The 18,634-nt window shown below is 53.1% G+C and overlaps 1 protein-coding gene across 1 annotated transcript in view; it reads right to left on the bottom strand.

The window, feature by feature from the left end:
* SGPP2 (sphingosine-1-phosphate phosphatase 2) overlaps positions 1-18,634 on the bottom strand; it is a 101,781-nt gene that overhangs the window by 53,620 nt on the left and 29,527 nt on the right. The window contains 3 exon segments of the mRNA XM_038585872.1: positions 7,896-7,913; positions 7,915-7,995; positions 7,997-8,056. Coding sequence (XP_038441800.1) covers positions 7,896-7,913; positions 7,915-7,995; positions 7,997-8,056 — 159 coding nt within the window.

Raw genomic sequence — 18,634 nt, 5'->3', positions numbered from 1 at the left:
GGGCGAGGAGCAGGGTCAGGCTGGGTGGGGAAGAAGGCGGGGCACATTTTCCAGCCATGGTCATAAAGGAGAAGGGGGTGCGGGGGGAGGGGGGGGCTGCAGATCATTGTTCAGGGTGATGAAGTGACCCCTGCGGAGCCCCAAACGACCTGTGCTACCATCACGAGTCCAGTCTTCAGCTTTTTTTTTTAAACCCAAGTAGTTCCTTATTGTGTTTCAAAACCAAACCAATACCTTTTGCCTAGCCAAGCCCCTGGGGCCACTTACTTAATGTTTAACTAAGACTAAATTAGGAGGCGCTGCTTCAGAGACAGTGGGCGGGATCCGGCGCCTGACTCCACTGCACTCCACGCGGGTCGGGTCGGTGGGGTCGACCGGCCGCGCACGCCTCGGGCCCCATTGACCTCGGCCAGAGCTGGGCAGTCTTTTGAAGTGAACGGCGGTCGCGGTTTAGACAGAGGATTAGGGGCTAATCACATTTAGAGTCATCTCTTGGCCCTAAAGTCGACCCCAGCCGAGAGGGGGTGAATTAGAGGGACGGGCTGGGCTTCCGTGTCCTTTCTGACCCCCGCCCCCCGGGACAGCGCCCCGACCCCGGGAATCACCCAGTCTGCCTCCTCACCCATCTGCAGGGCCAGTTGTATACAATAACACTCGACTCCACCGCAGTTACACACCGTGTAGACAGCGGGCACCGCGCCAGCGGCCGTCTCAGGTGGGCCCCGTAGCACAGAGCTCCCGGCCAGCGTTCAGTCGCCGGAACGGGCCCCCCGAAACCCATCCTTTTGGACGAGCGCTCTCCCAGGTGAGTTACCTGGACGCCGCAGAGTAGGAACAGGGGGCCCGGCCGCGGAAGTCCGCCACGCAGGTGCCTTCTATAGTCACCGTGCACTGACGCGCTTCCCCGTAAAGCGTTGCTTGGGTCCAGGGGGCCGCAGACGGCGGGCAGCCCGACGGTCACCCGGCCACCGGTCTGCCGGGCGGTCTCGACGGTGCACGAGACACTCAGGAAAGCCACGTTCACGTCGGCCCGCAGAGGGGAGGACGTGGATTTGGTTTCCGTCTATTCAAGTGTTGTTATCTGGCCCAACTTTGGCTGTTTTCCTCCTCACTCCACGCCCTGGATGGATCTCGTCTAAGGGTCACACGGGGAGCAGACAGGGATGACTCTCGGCCGTGTCACAGCCCTCCCAGGACCCTCAGGCTGGCTCCTTTCATTTCAAAGTCGGAACTGTCACCTGCCTCGAGCACCTGCACGGCGAGGGCTGCAGTCCACGTCGGGGTATCCCAACCTGGCCCATGGCTTGGTGCCCCAACTCCCCGTCTGTCCCCGCCCCGCAGAGCAGCTGTCTGGACCAAGAACAGTCAAGTATACACGGGCACGAGGCGGAGGGATCACGGTACAAAACAAGCCGGGGCAGGTGGTCTTGAAAATCTAAAGGGAAAGACCACTGGGAGGTGACTGCCTGGCAACAGAGGTAAAGCAGCAGGTACGTGGGGTCAGAGCTTCACGCTGGGAGGCGACCACACCGTCCACCGCATCAACCCCCGTGAAGTCCTGGCCCTCGGATTCCCCGGAATCTTGCAACAAATCCCCCCAACCCTTTCCCAAGCTACTTTGAGCGGGTCTCTGTTTCTGGAAACCAAAGAAAACTACTTATAAACATCAGCCCGCTGCTCCTTTCATGGTATCACAGGACCAGGAGCTTCTGAGCAAACCTCAAAGCTGCTGCTGCAGGTGCAAACAGCCCCTCCCACCCCACGTACACACCTCACTTCCAATCGGGGGTCAACAGAAGCCGTGAGTTCTCAGGAGAGAGATGAACTCTGCCTGAAAATGCTCAGAAGCAGCAACCAGAAAAGCTGTCAGAACCATTTGGATAATAATTTCTTTAAAAATCATCACATTTAGGTAAGATACAGTGGGGAACAGATCTTTTGAGGTCACGTAAAAAAAATTGCAGATTTTCTGACTTGCAAATTTGCAATGTTTGCAAAGGAGAAAAAAATATTTGCAAACAAGGAAAATGTTTACAAATGAGAAAAAAAAGGCAAGGAAAAACTAAAGACAAATTTTAATTTTATTGGAGTTCAGGCAGCAAGAACCAGGTTTTCTTTCTTCTTTTTTTTTTTAAAGATTGTATTTATTTATTCATGAGAGACACACAGAGAGAGAGAGAGAGAGAGAGAGAGAGGCAGAGACACAGGCAGAGGGAGAAGCAGGCCCCATACAAGGACCCCGATGTGGGACTCCATCCAGGGTCTCCAGGATCACACCCCGGGCTGCAGGCGGCGCTAAACCGCTGCGCCACCGGGGCTGCCCAAGAACCAGGTTTTCTAAGGGCTGGTCACCTGCATAAGCTATTTATGGCCAGAGAAACTACAGGCCAGAAAGATTAGGTGCCTGAAAATAGGAATCCCAAATTCAAATGCCTGAAAGGGGCCAGGGTGGTCACAAAGGGTAAGACAATAGGGAGTGGTGAGGTCTGTGTGCAGACTAAACAGCCAGTATAAAAGCACTGAAATTCAATTTTACTAAAAGATTTGAGAGACGACAAGGAGGGAGGGCAGAAGAGGGAGAAGCAGATTCCCCGCTGAGTGTGGAGCCCGATGTGGGCCTTGATCCCAGTACCCCAGGATCATAACCTGAACTGAAGGGCAGACACTTAACTGAGTCACTCAGGCGGCCTTGAAATTCACTTTTAGATGACTTTAAGTCATATTAATGATACCATAAAGTTAAATACCACTTCCCAAAGTCTCAAACTTCTAAAAAAAAAAAACTTATCTGTAAAGATCTACTGCCTTTAATCCATGGAAAATCAATAGTTGAGTATCATTTCATAACTGGTGAAAAAAACCAATTAAAAAACCAAAGCCCCCTTTAAAAAACACTCAAAAGGCAGACTTCACAGAAGAGATCATACCAATGGCTAATCAAACTCTGAAAAATGCTTTCATCTTCACTAAGACTTTATGAAATGAAAATTAGCTGAGACACTACTTTTCCATTGGGGAAATCAGCGGTGATTAAAAGAAAAATGAGGATGCACAAAGTTTACAAGGAAAAGTCAAAATGGGTACTCCCACTGGTGGTGGGGGTACTGATACCAAACGATTTCTAGGAAAATAATTTAGCAGCAGACGTCACTAAGCTCAATGATTCTATGAACTCTGCGTGTCAGGAAAAGTTCTGCTCCCTTAGGAACAAGCCAGTTGTTTCCTATGGTTGTAACTTAATCTCATTTTGGTTTGGTCAGGACTAAGTCAAAGACAAATTTGTGGCTCTACTTTGAATCAGCAGGCAACATTTCACTCCAGACCAGGCCTTTATCTCCTAATTTATCCGTACTTCCCCTAATTTTGCTTCTCCCATTTTTTTTTTCCCTTGCATCTCATTCTGAATGCCAGGAGATAACTTAAAAGAGGTGGCATATAAATAAGTAAAATGTCATAAGAACAGACAAAACGGAGCTTCCCAAGGATCAAGCGGAGTATCAACACTTGCATTGCTATTTACTAAAAGAATGGCTTGATTTAGGAAAAAGTGAGATTGTTGCCTCATGTTGCCAAGCCGACCACCATGCAGTTTCAATGTAACGGCCTCTCAGCTTTTTGAGACACAGCAATACTATTTTATAGCTTATGTATTTTTTTGGTGGGGCTGCCAGTGCACCAGAATGGAAGCCAAGAGAGGGGACGGCCACTCTGGACGGCGACTCTTCCTAAAACATGACCTACTGTATGTTTTCATGAGAATCTAGGTGGAATAGCCTTCTCTGCTCAGTGAAGTCCACTGGCCGAGTCCCGTGCCAGGTTACACACCTTGATAAGTGACAGAAGAGGGAAACCATGACTGGAGGCTCGCTGGTCTAAGGTTCCAGGGATAAAGTACCTTCGACTTGGCAAGAAAGTTCTATAAACGGCACTTAAGTAGAATTCGGAGTTCACAAATGTCATATGGGCAAACCTGAAACACAATCACAGCAAATGTGCGGAACAAGGTAACTCTGGGGGGGGAGGGGCACCTGGCTGCCTCAGCTGGGAGAACGTGAGACTCTCAGTCTTGGGGTTTTAAGTTCAAGTCCCATGTTGTGGGTAGAGATCACTTAAAAATAAGATCTTGGGATCCCTGGGTGGCGCAGCGGTTTGGCGCCTGCCTTTGGCCCAGGGCGCGATCCTGGAGACCCGGGATCGAATCCCACGTCGGGCTCCCGCTGCATGGAGCCTGCTTCTCCCTCTGCCTGCGTCTCTGCCTCTCTCTCTCTCTCTCTCTCTGTGTGTGACTATCATAAATAAATAAAAATAAAAAATAAAAAAAATCTTAAGAAAAATTTTTTTAAAGATAACTTTGGGCCAGTCATTTTAATGCGTAAAGCGTTGGTTTTAACAGCTCTTAAGAAAATTTTAAAAAGGGGGGGCACCTAGGTGGCTCTGCCTTGGGCTCAGGTCATGATCTGGGGCCCTGGGATGGGCCTTCTCCCTCCACCTGCCACTCTGCCTACTTGTGCTCTCGCTCTCCCTCTGTCAAATAAATAAAATCTTAAATTGGTAAAGGAGGATGCTTTTCATGTCACTTAGCTCTAAGAAAGGACAGCGGCGGCCGCCTCCAGCACAGGGGGCCCTGGGAGCCGGGAGGAGATCCCCTGAGCCCAACGTGATCCTGGGTGAGTTCTTTAATCCCTCTAGACCTCAGCTCCCCACCCCGACCCGGAGTGGGCTGGCAATCAGCGCCTGTCAGGGGCCTGGGCAGGGTTACAGGCGGTGGAAACAGGCAAAGGGGGCCTACGTGCCTCCACCCAGGGCGCGGCTGTTCTTATTTGAAGCATCACCATCCCCGTCTATAAAATGGGAACACTGACACCCCACGGCGAGGAAGCCAAGTGAGGGCGCAGACACAGGCGCCCGTGAAAGCACTAGAAGCCGCACCGTGGGGGGGGGGGGGCAGCTAGGGCCGTGACCCCGCCTAGGCCGCCCTGTGCACACGCATCGGTCGCCCCACGACCACGAGCAACTTTGGTGCAATGACGCGGCGGAGCGCACCTGCAACCCGGCAAGTGGGGCGGGGAGGGGCTCACCCAGGAGGCGACAGGGTCGGCCTAGGGGTCGGCCTGGGGGTGGGCCTGGGGGTCGGCCTGGGGGGTGGGCCCGGGGGTGGGCCTGGGGGGGTGGGCCCGGGGGTCGGCCTGGAGGTTGGCCTGGGGGTTAGCACGGATTCGGGGAATCCGCAGGGCTGCAGCTCTGCTCAAAGGAGAGGGAGGACCCTCCCGCCTCCTCCCCAACCCCCCTCTTACCCCCCTTCCCCCTTTCCCCACCGAGCCATCAGGCATCTCTCCTTACAACCTATGCACAGCACAGGGCTCCTCTCTTCTCCCTCTCCTCCCCCCCACGTCTCCTCCCTCCCCCACCCCACCTCTCTCCCTCCCCTACCCCATCTCTCCCTGTTCCCCCTCCTCCCGCCTCTCCCCCTCCCCTTCTCTCCCCTCACCCCATCTCTCCCCCGCCCCCCTCTCCCCTCCCCTATCTCTCCCCCTCTCCCCCACCCCATTCCTCCCCCTCCCTCATTCCTCCCCCTCCCCCGTCCCTCTCCCCTGCCTCTCCCCTCCCCCTCCCCATCTCTCCCCCTCCCCTCCCCTCCCCCATCCTCCCCTCCCTCTCCCTCTACCCCCCTCCCTTCCCCCTCCCCCATCTCTCCCCCTCTCCCCCCTACCCCGACGTCCTTCCCCATCCCAGTCCCTATGTCTCCCCTGCTCCCGGGAGGGCCTCCACCATCGGTACAGGGAACTCCAAGGAATCCACCACCTTGGGGATCCCAGCGTCCACATGGGATATGAAACCCTGAGCTGGGGGCCAATGGACCTGACCGTACCCCCACTTTTGAAAACAAGCAACAGGTCTCCAAAGCGCAGGACAACCTGCCCCTGGAAGGTTGAGCTTGTCCTTTCTGGGGCAAGGATTCGATTTGCTCGCTCTCTGACCACAGGCTGCTTGGGAAATCCTTGGAGGCACAGTGAAACAGAACCTCCCGAGATGATGGGGCGGCCTGTAACGCCCTCAGGGGACGGTTCCTCCTGGCCTGGCAGCAGCCAGCCACAGCTGCCAGCACTCGTCAGCAGTGATAAACGTGGGTCACATCGTGTGTCACATCGTGTGCGCCGCTCGGCCACCACCAGGCTTGGAAAAGTGCTGTGTGTTCACGCGTCCCCACGCACACACAGTGTGTTAGCAAGTAAACGACAGGGAGCAAGCTCAAGCACGGGGACCTTGGGTGCATTTCAAGATGCTGCCGGGCCGTTTGCTTCCCCACCCCACCCCCCTGCCCCTCCGGAGGGGAGGCCCTGCTCCCCGGGTGTGCGACAGACTTCAGAGGAGTCTGCACCATCACACACACTGGCCTTTGGCAAGAAGCATAAGCTTCCGCAGTCTCAGGTCATACTGTCATCCAGGAGCTAGAATTCAGAGCAGGGGAGCTGGGGAAAGCAACCCATGGCTGTGGCTTTGGAGGGAAAAGGAGAAAAATGTCAAAAGAATTGGGGACCAAAGAATCCCAACCGTAAGCCCCAGAGACCTTAGTGGTGGAAGCTTTAGGCTGGAGCTTCAAACCAAGCCTCATACATGTGCACTTCAAGGAGTCTTTGTTCAGCTGACTTTTAATGTTTTAAAGATGTAAGCCTATATTCAAAATAAAAAAGAAAGGAAAAGAAAAGAAAAAAGAAAAAAATGGGAGGCTTCCCATAAAAAAACCAAATCTGGCAACCCTAGCCTGTTTTGCTTCACGGCAGTCACAGGTGGTGCGAAGGGGCCGCTGCTCCCCAGTGCACCCACTGGCCACACTGGGACGCCCACTGACACCTCCCGTCCCGAGCCAGGACTTCTCTGACTTGCCTTCCCCTGCCTTAAAGCACATGTGACGTGATGGCTTCTGGCTGAGGCCGCTCTAACTTGGACCACAACTGAGAAAACCAAGCCCAGAGCGGTGGAGTCATCTGCTTAGGATCACACAGCTTCTCAGGGCAGAGCTGGCGGGACCCCAGGCTCCTTTCGCATGGCCGGGGGCTTCTGGGCCTCGGGACAGAACCTGGAGCTTGGGGAGACAGCCGGGCCTGCGGCCCTGCCCTGGGGCTCCCCCGCCCAGTCAAACAGTCTGACCTTCGAGGAAGCCGTTGCTCATTAAACCACCTTCACCTTCGCAGACTAAGCATTACCCTGTTCAAGCAACGACTTGTGGAGCCCCCCCACATGCCAGGCCCCTCGTTCTGTGCACGGGGTGGTCTTTTTTTTTTTTTTTTTTTTTTTTAAGATTTACTTATTTCAGAGAGAGAAAGAGACTGAGCGTACACGTGCGAGCACGAGCAGGGAGAGGTGCAGAGGGAGAAGCAGACTCCCCGCTGAGCAGGGAGCTGATGTGGGGCTTACCCAGGGCCCCGGGATCGTGACCCGAGCTGAAGGCAGACCCTTAACCCACGGAGCCCCCCAGGTGCCCTACTACATGGTCTTCCAAGACCACTGGGAATTATTAATTAACAGCTTCTAGTTTCAATTTTTGGTCAAACTATTAAAATCGGCCTCTTGGGAGAACGCATTTTATGCCCCTCCCTGGCTTCTCAGAAATCCTTTCTTTCTCCTCTGCACGTCACATCATCTCTCTTCTCTCATCTCTCTTCACCCAAACAGAGGGGTGTGCCAATGCACATGAATCACAGGTTTGTTCATTCTTGCAAGCAAGTTGTGTTTGTCACTTTTGAATTTTTCCTATTATTTTTTTTCCAAAATAACCATATAAAAACTCAACTCTAAGTGATTAAAAAACAAAAACAGATGTGCAAAGTACTCGAATGCCAAGCAGGTAGTTGTTGCAAGAGCAGCAGCGGTTGCTGAGTAATGAGCATACTTACAACCCATACGATGATCAGTCCTTCTGGATAAAAAAGGGTCAATATTCCAGTGAGTGAACGGAAGGAAGGTGATGTAGAACACTTCTTGACCCAAAGCGGCAGGAAAATCGGAATAGGTAATAGTAGAAATAATTCTTCACAACATACTTCTGCACATAAGGCTGAAAGACAAAAGTTAAAAGACTCTGAGTTCCTCTGACAAGTTTTAAATGCTTCTCTCTAGAACTCCCTCGCTCTCGACTGCCAGGGCGCTTCCGTCATGTAACGACAGCATCACTGCCATCACCCCGGCCACCGCTGTTGACCATCTGCCAACCCCGACTTGCCCACGAAACACAGAAGCGGTTAGTCCTTCGGAACATGACATAACATCCAAGACAGGGTATCAGGACAAGGCACCCAAAGAGCCGAAGCCTTTTCTTCCCTTTGTACATAAAAGATCTGTTAAGACGCTCTGGGGTCTAGGGTTATGGCAGGTGGAATAGTGTCCCCAGAGATCTCCCACATCCTAAGGGATCCGTGAATGTGCTGCCTCCCGTGGCAGAAAGGACTCTGTGGTGTCATTAATGATGTGGAGATGCAGGGATCACCTGGCCAGCGTGGTCCCCAGGCTCATCACCAGAGAGGAGGAGGAGGAGGAGGCAAGTAAGTCAAGGAGACGACGGGGTGAGGAACCACAGGTTGGTGGATGAAGGGTGCCTCTGGAAGCTGGAAGAAGGAAAGGGGACAGATTCCCACCCCCCGCCCCGAGCCTCACAAAGCAACGTTGCCCTGATGATGCCTCGTTTTGTCCGAATAAGAGCTGTTTTGGAATCCTGACCCCCAGAGCCGAAAGGGAATACATTGGTGGCGTTTGCAGCCCCTAAACAGGTGGTCATTACTTACAGCAGCCGTGGATAACCAGTAGGGACTTTGGAAAAATCACATGCCCATGAATATCGTTATTTGGACTGGGTCGAGTGAACCCAGTCCCGGGATGGTGTAAGCAACACAAGAAGCACACGCAGGATCTGCTGAGTCGTAATCCTATTTTCAACCATCCCTTCCTTCTCTCTTATCCTAGCAGTAGGCAGGGGGAAATAAAAGACTTAACGGGGTAAAGACAGGAATAAGCAATCTATTTTAAAATACAACAAACGCCATGAAATTAGGATAGATTAGCAACGAGGTAACACAAACATTGTCACCCTGTGAAATAAATCTAAAAAATAGAGTCCTTGGCCCCCCCCCCCGGGTGGCTCAGTGGTTGAGCGTCTGCCTTTGGGCTAGGGTGTGATCCCGGGGTCCTGGGATCAAGTCCCACAGGGAGCCTGCTTCTCCCTCTGCCTGTGTCTCTGCCTCTCTGTGTCTCTCATGAATAAATAAATAAGATCTTAAAAAAAAAAAAAGTTCATATGCTACTAATGGTGGTCATAAACTATATAAAAAATAACTTCAAAGCAAAATGCTGACAATGAAAATGGGAAGAAGAGGCAGCCCTATTACAGGGGTAATCGGGAAAGGGACTCTCCGAGGTCTGTATATTGGCTCCTGGTTGTTTCACACAGTGTCTGGAGTCATTGAATCCTGGCACCACGTTGCATGCATTTATTCTGCAAATATTCCTTCTGTGCCTACCACGACCCAGAACCTGAGTGGAGTGCCAAGATGAGCCACGCTTGGTCCCTGGCTTCAAGGAGACTCTTGGGGGGCAAAGAGGACCGTTTGAGGGAATGAAGGCTTAAAGGACCAATACTGTGTTGGAGGCCTTGGGAAAAAGCCAAGATTACTTTTATATTTAAGGAATACAAAAAAAAAAATGACCTTGAAAATTGGAAGAAATTAACTGTACTTGACACCATTGGCTGCCTGCCAAGTACGCATTCCTCTCTCCTAAGAGGTTCCCGGTTCTATTCCAGCATCTCTGCGTCCCCTCCAGGGTCCTGTGACTCAGGTGGAAGGTGACACTGCTCTCTGCTCCAGTCACGGGAAGTTCAAGGATTCAGCCCCAAGCCAAGGAGTGCGTGGCGCGGCGATAAGCTAGAAACTCACGTCTCTTCGGGCACGAACGCAACGTCTAAGTGAACTCAAGTTAGGATGGTGATAGAGCCGTCCCAGGTAGGAGAGGCAATGGTCCCCAAAATGAATTAAATAAGGAAGAAGTCTATGGTCCTTGCCTTTCTGCCAAGATACTATGGCTGGAACTGCAGGACGAGGACCAATAAAATCAAACTGTGACACATAAATGACAAACTCCTCTCTCACTCTGATAGGAGGGCTGATCTCGGCTTCTGTTTCATAAATGCACATCCGACAGGCCTGTCCTTGAGGCAAAGCCTGTCACAAGCCCTTTTGTACATAAACGGTATCTTAGCCTGCGGCCGCCGTACACCCAGTCACCCCGTAACCTGTCCCGCCTTGAAGCTTTACGGGGAGAAATTTCCCAAACTGTGAAAAGGGAATCACACTCCTCCCTTGTGTCATTTCATGATACCTAGAGGTATTTTTTTTTTAATTTTATTTATTCATGAGAGACCTGGAGAGAGAGGCAGAGACACAAGCAGCGGGAGAAGCAGGCTCCCTGCAGGGAGCTCCACGGGGGACTCGATCCTGGTATCTGGGGTCACGCCCTGAGCCGAAGGCAGATGCTCAACCACCCAGGTGCCCCTCATGACACCCAATGTCACAGGACATTATACACACTCCGCCACAACCATTTCCCTACCCTAGAGACGTCCTGGACACCAAGTTCAATACCTCAGTCCTATTAAATAACGGCAAGGCCGTGGGGCTGACAGCAAACCTCCCAGGGTGACCGACTATTCGCGCGAATCTGTAGACCTGCCTTTCACCATCTCTTAGGAATTCTCCTTTTCTGAGGAGAGCTAGAAATTCTCTAAATCTTCTTAGGAACAGATGCAGCAAAAGGGAAACTAAAAATACCAGCGCCTATATAGGACACCCAAAGGAGTTTCTAGAGGACATCTCTGAATATGTAACTAAGCAGCAGGAGAGCCAGCACCGGCCTCCAGATCCTTGGGAACTAGATGTGCCTAAGCAGAAGCCAGGTGCTTGTCTACGCAGAACAAGAGTCCACGGCGACGGACTTCAGCACAGCTTTGGGAATAATGAGAACGCCAGTGTCTGTGCTGGTCCCACTGGGAACGATGAGAGGGAGCGGAAGCAGGGGAGCGGACACAGAAATGGGAGAGGAAGCCAGGGGCAGGGGGGAGACTCAAAGCTGGGAGGTGGAGACCAGGTCCCAGGCCCCTGCTTCTTTGTTTCTGTAGGACCAGCCCCTCACGGGGCCCGACAGGCCAGCCTGGGCCACGGTCTCTGGGCCACGGACCCAGGGGGCAGGGATCAGCAGCTAAGTTTTTAGACAAAAGATCATAAAGGCAGGGGGCACCTGGGGGGCTCAGTGGTGGAGCGTCTGCCTTTGGCTCAGGGCGTGACCCCAGAGTCCAGGGATCGAGTCCCACATCGGGCTCCCCGCAGGGAGCCTGCTTCTCCCTCTGCCTGGGTCTCTGCCTCTGTGTCTCTCATGTGTCTCTCAGGGATAAATAAATAAAATCTTTTTAAAAAATCATAAAGGCATCGAATATTTAGGTGGGTGGAGAGCTTCTTTCAGAAATCAGGTACTTCTCCACATGCCCCTCGTGGGCCGCGAAGCCAAACGCAGAAGTTTCTAGTAAAGAGGGAGGATAAGATGGAAAGGACCCCATGTCCATTATCACTAACTGGAAAACGTCACTGACATTCGTATTTGCGTGTTTTGCTTATTGCTTTATTTTCTGGAAAGCTAAGAAAACAAAAAGTGTTTCCATGGGTACAAAAAACAACCCCCCCCCCCATTTTTTTAGGTTCCAATTTCCTCTGCCGCCGTCTCCTCCGGTGGGGCTGCTGGTCAGGGCCTTCGGGAGGGAGGAGAGCTGCTCTATTTTGCCGGTAACGGTGCAGCCCGTGTTCCCCGCAAGGCTCCTTCGATGCAGAAATAAGTGGGGAGGAGGGGAAACCAGGCCGGCTGGCCGCTCCCGGGAAGAGGAAGAAGGCGCGGATCCAGGGCTCTTGGCTCGGCTCTGCACCCCCTTCGTGGACACCCGACCTGGGTTTGTGAGTACTGCATGGGGAGGACGGGGAGGACAGGGCCGGGCCAGCGGCGGGGCAGGTCGGGCCCACCCAGGCAGCAGGGGGCGAACCTGAGCGGACTGGGCAGCTGGCCCTGCACCCGGGCTCTCACAGGACAAATACAAGGAATTGCTTTTAGCAAAACAATATGTGACCTTGGAAGTCGATTCGCCTTTCTGCACCTCAGTGGCCTGGGCTGCAAAAGATGGGGTTGGATTAGCTCAGTAGCTTTTTAATATATATATATAAAATAAATAATAATAATAATAATAATAATAATAATAGCAGGTAGGGAAAGGCCCCTTAAGGAGAATGTTATCCCAGGGCCTATTACATAAAAGAATACTGGGCTAGCAGGTTGAAAGGGAGGGGAAGCCTAGCAGGACCCCTAATGTCAGGCCAGGCCATGCTGCACCCCAAGTCTTTCTCTGGAAGGTCTCCTGGAAACAGGCCAGAAATCTGTTTGAAAACGGCTGGCCTTCCTCGGTGTCGGATCGCACACACCTTTCTGTAATCAATCTTGGGCCCTGAGGACACTGGCTACGGGTATGCCGACCTTGAGGCCTTTAAAGGATTTGATAAACTCGGACCAATGTCATCAAATTTTTATTCATATCAGAGCTGTACACGCGACTGTTTTCCAAAGGTCAGGGGTGAGGCAGTCCTCTACCTCGACAAAGCCCGAAGGGCTCCGCGTCGGGCCATGAAGGCTCCAGGAAGGGCACGTTACATGCCAGTGGGAGGAAGCCCATCTTCGAGGGCTGAGGGAGGTCAAATCTATATGGGGTAGGGCGTGGTCTTCCTTAAAAAATAACTTTAAGGCCCAAAGCTCTTTTATAAAACACACCAGACAGCAGCATTCCCTTCAGCATGGCTTTTTTAAAAAAGATTTTATTTATTTATTTATTTGAGAGAGAGGGAGAGAAAGGATAGTGAGAGAAAGCATGAGCAGGGAGGAGAGGGAGAAGCAGATGCCCGGCTGAGCAGGGAGCAGGATGCAGGGCTCGACCCCAGGACCCTGGGATCGTGACCTGAGCCCAAGGCACGCACCTCACCGACGGAGCCCCCCAGGCGCCCCAACCACGGCTTTTCCTCAGAGGATTTTTACAGGCTGATGGGAAAGAAGCCACCGAACACAGAGCGGATGGCCTGGAGAGACGAGGCCCCGAGGTCAGGAGCACGGGCTCCAGAGCTAAGGGCCACCACACGCTACCTGACTCGGGTCACACCAACGACCTGACCCCCTGGGCCTCAGTTGGTCCTCCTGTAAGTGGGAACAATAACACATTTATCACCTAGGGACGCCGGCAGGATCCACTCAGTATTGCTGATGATGCACGCGGAGCCCGACAGACAAAAAACCGCACTGCGGGCCGCAGGTGCTGATGCAAGCAGTAAAGATGCCTCAGGAAATGCCTCTCAGGTCTAAGTATGTGCAGGTGCATCACCTGCATCTTATTAAAAACGCAGCTCGTGATGTAGCTCCCGTGGGGCAGGGCCGAGCTTTCTCCGGAGCTCCCAGGTGGGGCGTAGGCCACCCCGTTGCCCAGCCACGGGCCGGCCGTGCTTCGTGTAGGAAGGCCAGCCCCCCCCGAAGAATGTTAAAGTCAAAGCCAAGCTCTCAGATTTAATCCTCTCAGTGGGTGTTTAGGAGCAGAAGGTAGCGTGAGCAACGCAACAGGTAAAAATGCTGGTGACAAACCAGAATGTGACGGCGGGGCCCAGGGATGATCCTACAACACTGAACGTAGGAACTGAGCCCAGACGAGCAGCTCGGTGGCAGGAGGTACCAAGGGGAAGGCACTGGAAGAGAGGCCCCACGGAGATCGCAGCGGGATTGTGAAACCAACTGATTAGGAGGAAAGAAGGAAGCCATCTCGTGCTCCTTGCCTTCCTTCGAGAAGCGTTTGCATAAACTCCTGAATGAGGAACCCAATATTAGTTAAGGAGTCCTGAAGTCTGGAGAACACTCCTCACCTCTCAGACCATCACAGTGAAGACCAGCAAGCCCTATTTCCCTACAAAGAGCCTTTGCACCGCTCTCAGAATCCTGCAGGATCCTGGGTTGAAAACAAGGTTCTCTAAGGTCTGCAGCGGGAGCATCTGTCCTCGCCTCATTCTCTGTTAAAGAGGAAAAAGCGATTTGCTTTATTATTATTTTTTGAAAGGAAAGATAAAAACCAAGAAGGAAATATCCCATATATCCTATTAAGATCAATGGTTTTGGAAGTTGATTTTTTTAACCCAATTTGGGAACTTCCTTGTCGTTCCTAGTCCGATCTGCGCTCCCACAGCTGCCCCCGCCCACTCGTTCATCCGTTTGCGGGGAAGCCTCGTGACAAGGCCCCGGGACTGTTGCCCATGACCGGCTTGGGGCTGTGGGGTGCGGGGGGCGGCCGGGGCGGCCAGGGTATTCGCCACCTACGGATCCCGGAGCCTCCCCAGACAACGCCTTCCGTGCCTGGGGCAACGTCCCGAAAGGCAAGATTCGGGGCTAAGCGTCCACTGGCCCTGCGGCCGGGCCTTGGGGTGTCCGGCCTGGGGTGTCGGGGAAGCTCGGGCCCAGAGCCCCGGGCGGAGGGGCCCAGGGAGCGCGGCGCCGCTTTCACCGGAATCTACGACTCGCAGAGGTTCGGTCCCGCCACCTCCGAGGCCGGGTTTGGGGGACCTGCCACGACCACCGCGGGAAGCTTCATGCAACACTCGCTCTCTCGAGGCCCGTGAGACGCTGGCCGGGCGAAGGCTCCCCCCCCCCCAAAGGCGACCTGAAACCTGCAGATCTTTCCTACACAGAGGCCGCGTCTACGTGGACCGACCGTGATGCAAGGTTGGCAGTGGGCGAGCGAGCGACACGGAGACCTCAAAGCAGGTGACAGGTGCGTGCTGGGGCTGCCCTCCGAGGGGGGGTGAGTGGAGCCCGGGGGCGAGGTGCGTGGTTCCTTGGGGTCTGAGGGGGCAGAAAGCACTTAGTGAAACGCCCGAAGTGGGGACCAGGCACGTGGCGGGGAGGGTGGCCGCGGGGAGGCACCGACACAGTGGCGGGGGGACAGCAGGGTCTGACCCACCTGACAAGACGACGAACGCATTTTGGCTCAGAAAGAGTGAGAAGAAGCCCTGCTTTAATTCTTTGGGTTTGGGGTTTCTAAAATTTCTTAGACCTCAAGGCAAAATACCATTAATAAGCCGCGCTGCACTTAAATTGGGAGGGGGCGGCCCGCTGCTTCCACAGCCAGGGAGACACGCGGTTTTCCCGGAATTCACACCTATTTACTAATATGCTTCCATCACTTCTAATTAACTATTTTTTAAATTTTTTTTCATTTATTTATGATAGTCACACACACACAGAGAGAGAGAGGCAGAGACACAGGCAGAGGGAGAAGCAGGCTCCATGCAGGAGCCCAACGTGGGACTCGATCCAGGGACCCCAGGATCACGGCCTGAGCCGAAGGCAGAGGCTCCACCACTGAACCCCCCGGGTGCCTCTATTATTATTTTTTTTAGGTTCAAGGCATCAAGACCGTCCAACCTACAAAGACAAGAAGCGATGATGGCTTAGCAAGCCTGGGAAACGGCGGCAGTGTCCTCGAAGGGGACACAGAAGCAACAAGAATGAGCACCGGTTTCTCCTTTCACCCCCACGTCCAGATAGAATTACAAGCCGGGTGATCTCACCGACACTGCCCGGCACTCGGTGGTTAAAGTTTCAGGATGGTGACGCCGAGAGTCAATAAAGTAAAAGGGCAGCTTCTTTGGGTAAAAGAGCTTGAGAGGGAACTGCCCACGATCCACCTCCATCTGCTTCCCTGGCATTTGTCGGGACCCCTGCCCCCCACCGTCCCCCCCCCATGTCTGAGAATAAGCGAGGAGGGGTGGAAGGGCTTTTTTTTTTTTGAGGGGGGGTTCTCATGGGGTTTGAACTTTGTTTTTTCTCCCCTCCTGCCCAATCCGTCACCTTCCAGCTCATCCTCTGAACATCAGATATCTTTTTCTTTTTTTAGAAAGATTTTATTTATTCATGAGACACAGAGAGAGGCAGAGACAGGCAGAGAGGGAGGAGCAGGCTCCCTGCGGGGAGCCCGATGCAGGACTCGATCCTGGGACCTGGGGTCATGCCCTGAACCCCCCCCCCCCCCCAGGGGCCCCTGATCTCTTCTTTTTCTTTCCCTCAGGACTTGGCTCTCGGGCACCAGCAGAAAGAGCGGACGGGTAGGTATCACAGATTGTGAAATTCTCAGAATTGTGACAAGTGACCCGCGGTGGCAGCAGTGCCCCACACGAAGTTGGAAACAGATCCCATGACTTGAGAGAACCGGGTCTCATCTGATCACCTTCAGAGCCCTGCGCCGGACACTCACGAGTCTGTGCTTAGGAAGCAAATCAAGGAATCGGAGACACGGAGGGAGGGAGCAGCGCTTTGCAGACACGAGGGAGGGACGGGAGGTGGCCTCTGCGGGGAGGATTCCCTCCTGGGGCGGCAGGAACAGCAGGAACCCACACACAACAGAAACAGCCTTTCCCATTTTTGAAGGGGGGAAGGTGGGGGGGGGGAGGGAGAACCAGCTGCCCTTTAAATTCTCAGAATGTGTTAAGAACTTAACTGTTTTTCAAAACATTTTGGATCTGCTAAAACCTGAAACACATTGTCCCCAGCTCTCTTCCCGGTGATCGGTAAGCCCTCGCGTACTGGGGGGATTTCTGGTGCAGCTGTTTCTGATTCCTTTATATGAACTTATCAAAATGACATTTGGAAGAGCTGTGCGTTCCAGAAGGCGTCCTACAAACTGGGAGTTCATTAGCTCTAATCCGGGGCCTCGCCCCCTCCCGCCGGCGCGGTCAGAATCCGGTCAGAATCCGGCACCTGGAAGGCTCCACGCCCGGGCTGCCCTGGGCTGCCCCAACGGGCGCCACCAACTCACCCCACCCGTTCCTCTTTCCCTTAAAAAAAACAACACATTTTCTGCGGCATTAAAAGGCGCCATCGAAATGTAAGAGACTTATTCGGGCACACGGAAGGTTTTCTCCGTGGTGATTTTTGACATCTACAGATTTTAAAAACACATGGAAGGCAGACAAAAAGGAAAACCAAGTCCAACAGCTTTGCAACCAAAGTCAAGGGCATTTTTTTAAAATCCTGAGGTTTTCCTGCTTTCTTGTTTCTCTGGGCAAAATGGCCACAGCATTAAAAAGGAAAAAAAAATTATTTTAGAGAGAGAGAGCAAGCACAAGCAGGGGGAGAAGCAGGCTCCCCGAGGCGCAGGGAGCCCGACGCGGGACTCGATCCCGGGATCCCCGGGGTCATGACCTGAGCCGAGGGCAGCCGCTCGCCCACTGAGCCCCCGGCGCCCTGGGCACAGCATTTTTGACTCCGAGGTATGCTTGTCCGAGGCTCTCGTGTTAGTGGGGGGCGGGTGTGGACACGGAGGAGGAGGAAGGAAAAGCCTTCTCCCTGCTACCTTGTCCTCATTCCTTGAATCCAGCTCTCCAGGAAAGAGATGGTAAAGACAGGACTTTGGGGCTACTTTTCTGTCTTGACCCCCCCTCCCCGGCTCCCTGGGGCACAGTCCGTCAGGGGCAGAGGGCATCAGAGGGGGAGATGGCAAGATGGGAGGAGGAGCACGTTGCCCAGAGCCTGGCTCCCTCCACCCTGCCCTTGAGCTGGGCAAGAGGTCCCATCAGCCTTCACCATGTTTTCAAACTGCAGTTCCCTCTAGAAGGTTCTCTCCGAGCCCGTTTAAAGCTGCCGGTCGCAAAAATAAACTTAGGAAAAGCTTTGCAATGGTGTGTGCACACATGAAAGGACATTGAGAAGAAAGCCACGCTGGGTCGGAACAATGGGCCTCCCCACCCGGCCAGTCCCTGGCACACTCCGGTCTCTTTGTACCTTGGGAAGGCTGATTTTTTGTTTCGTTTTGTTTTACCTTTAGTATTTTTGAGTTCAAGGTTTGGGCTTTTATTATTATTATTATTATTATTATTATATCACTTGGGGGTTTTTTGTTTTGTTTTTTCCTGATTATCTGATTATCATGTTTTTTTGGTCTTGTTTCTGATCGACACATTTTACTGGAGAACATGTGGGAGTCCAAAAACTACGTAAAAGCAAAGTAAAAACAACCCATTATCCCACCCCCAGGACTCAGCCCCTTTGGATATCTCCACTGGTTTATTTCCTAGGTCCTTGAATATTACTCTAGATGGTGATTTTGGCCGTCACCTTCTTAAAAGTGCTCCCTTCACCGACATCCACTCCCTGACCCACCGGTTCTCACGGCAGATTCGCAGGCAGACAAGACAGCGAGCGAGCCTGCGGGATGGCCTGCGTCACAGCCGGGAGCGACAAGGCCCCTGCCCACCCTGCTGGGGCACCTGCAGGCCCCATTACGCGGCCCTTTCCCCGACCAAATGAGCGCCCACCCACAATGTTCCCCACAACCACCTGTTTATACTTCTTGGTATTACTGTTTGCTTGGTTCTTATCCCCGGTGATCCCAAGTCTCTGCCAGATTATCCAAAGGCCTCAGGGACACTGAGGCTGTCCGGGGGCCACAAAGCCTCCTGCTGAAGGAACAATGACCCAGAGGCACACACGCAAACGGTCCCATAATGCATCTTGCAGCAGGTGAGACCAG

Source organism: Canis lupus, chromosome 37, assembly GCF_011100685.1.
Source record: "Canis lupus familiaris isolate Mischka breed German Shepherd chromosome 37, alternate assembly UU_Cfam_GSD_1.0, whole genome shotgun sequence".
NCBI classification, from domain to species: Eukaryota; Metazoa; Chordata; class Mammalia; order Carnivora; family Canidae; genus Canis; species Canis lupus.
Note: the sequence above shows the minus strand (reverse complement) of the source record. Positions and strands in the feature narration are given on the sequence as shown.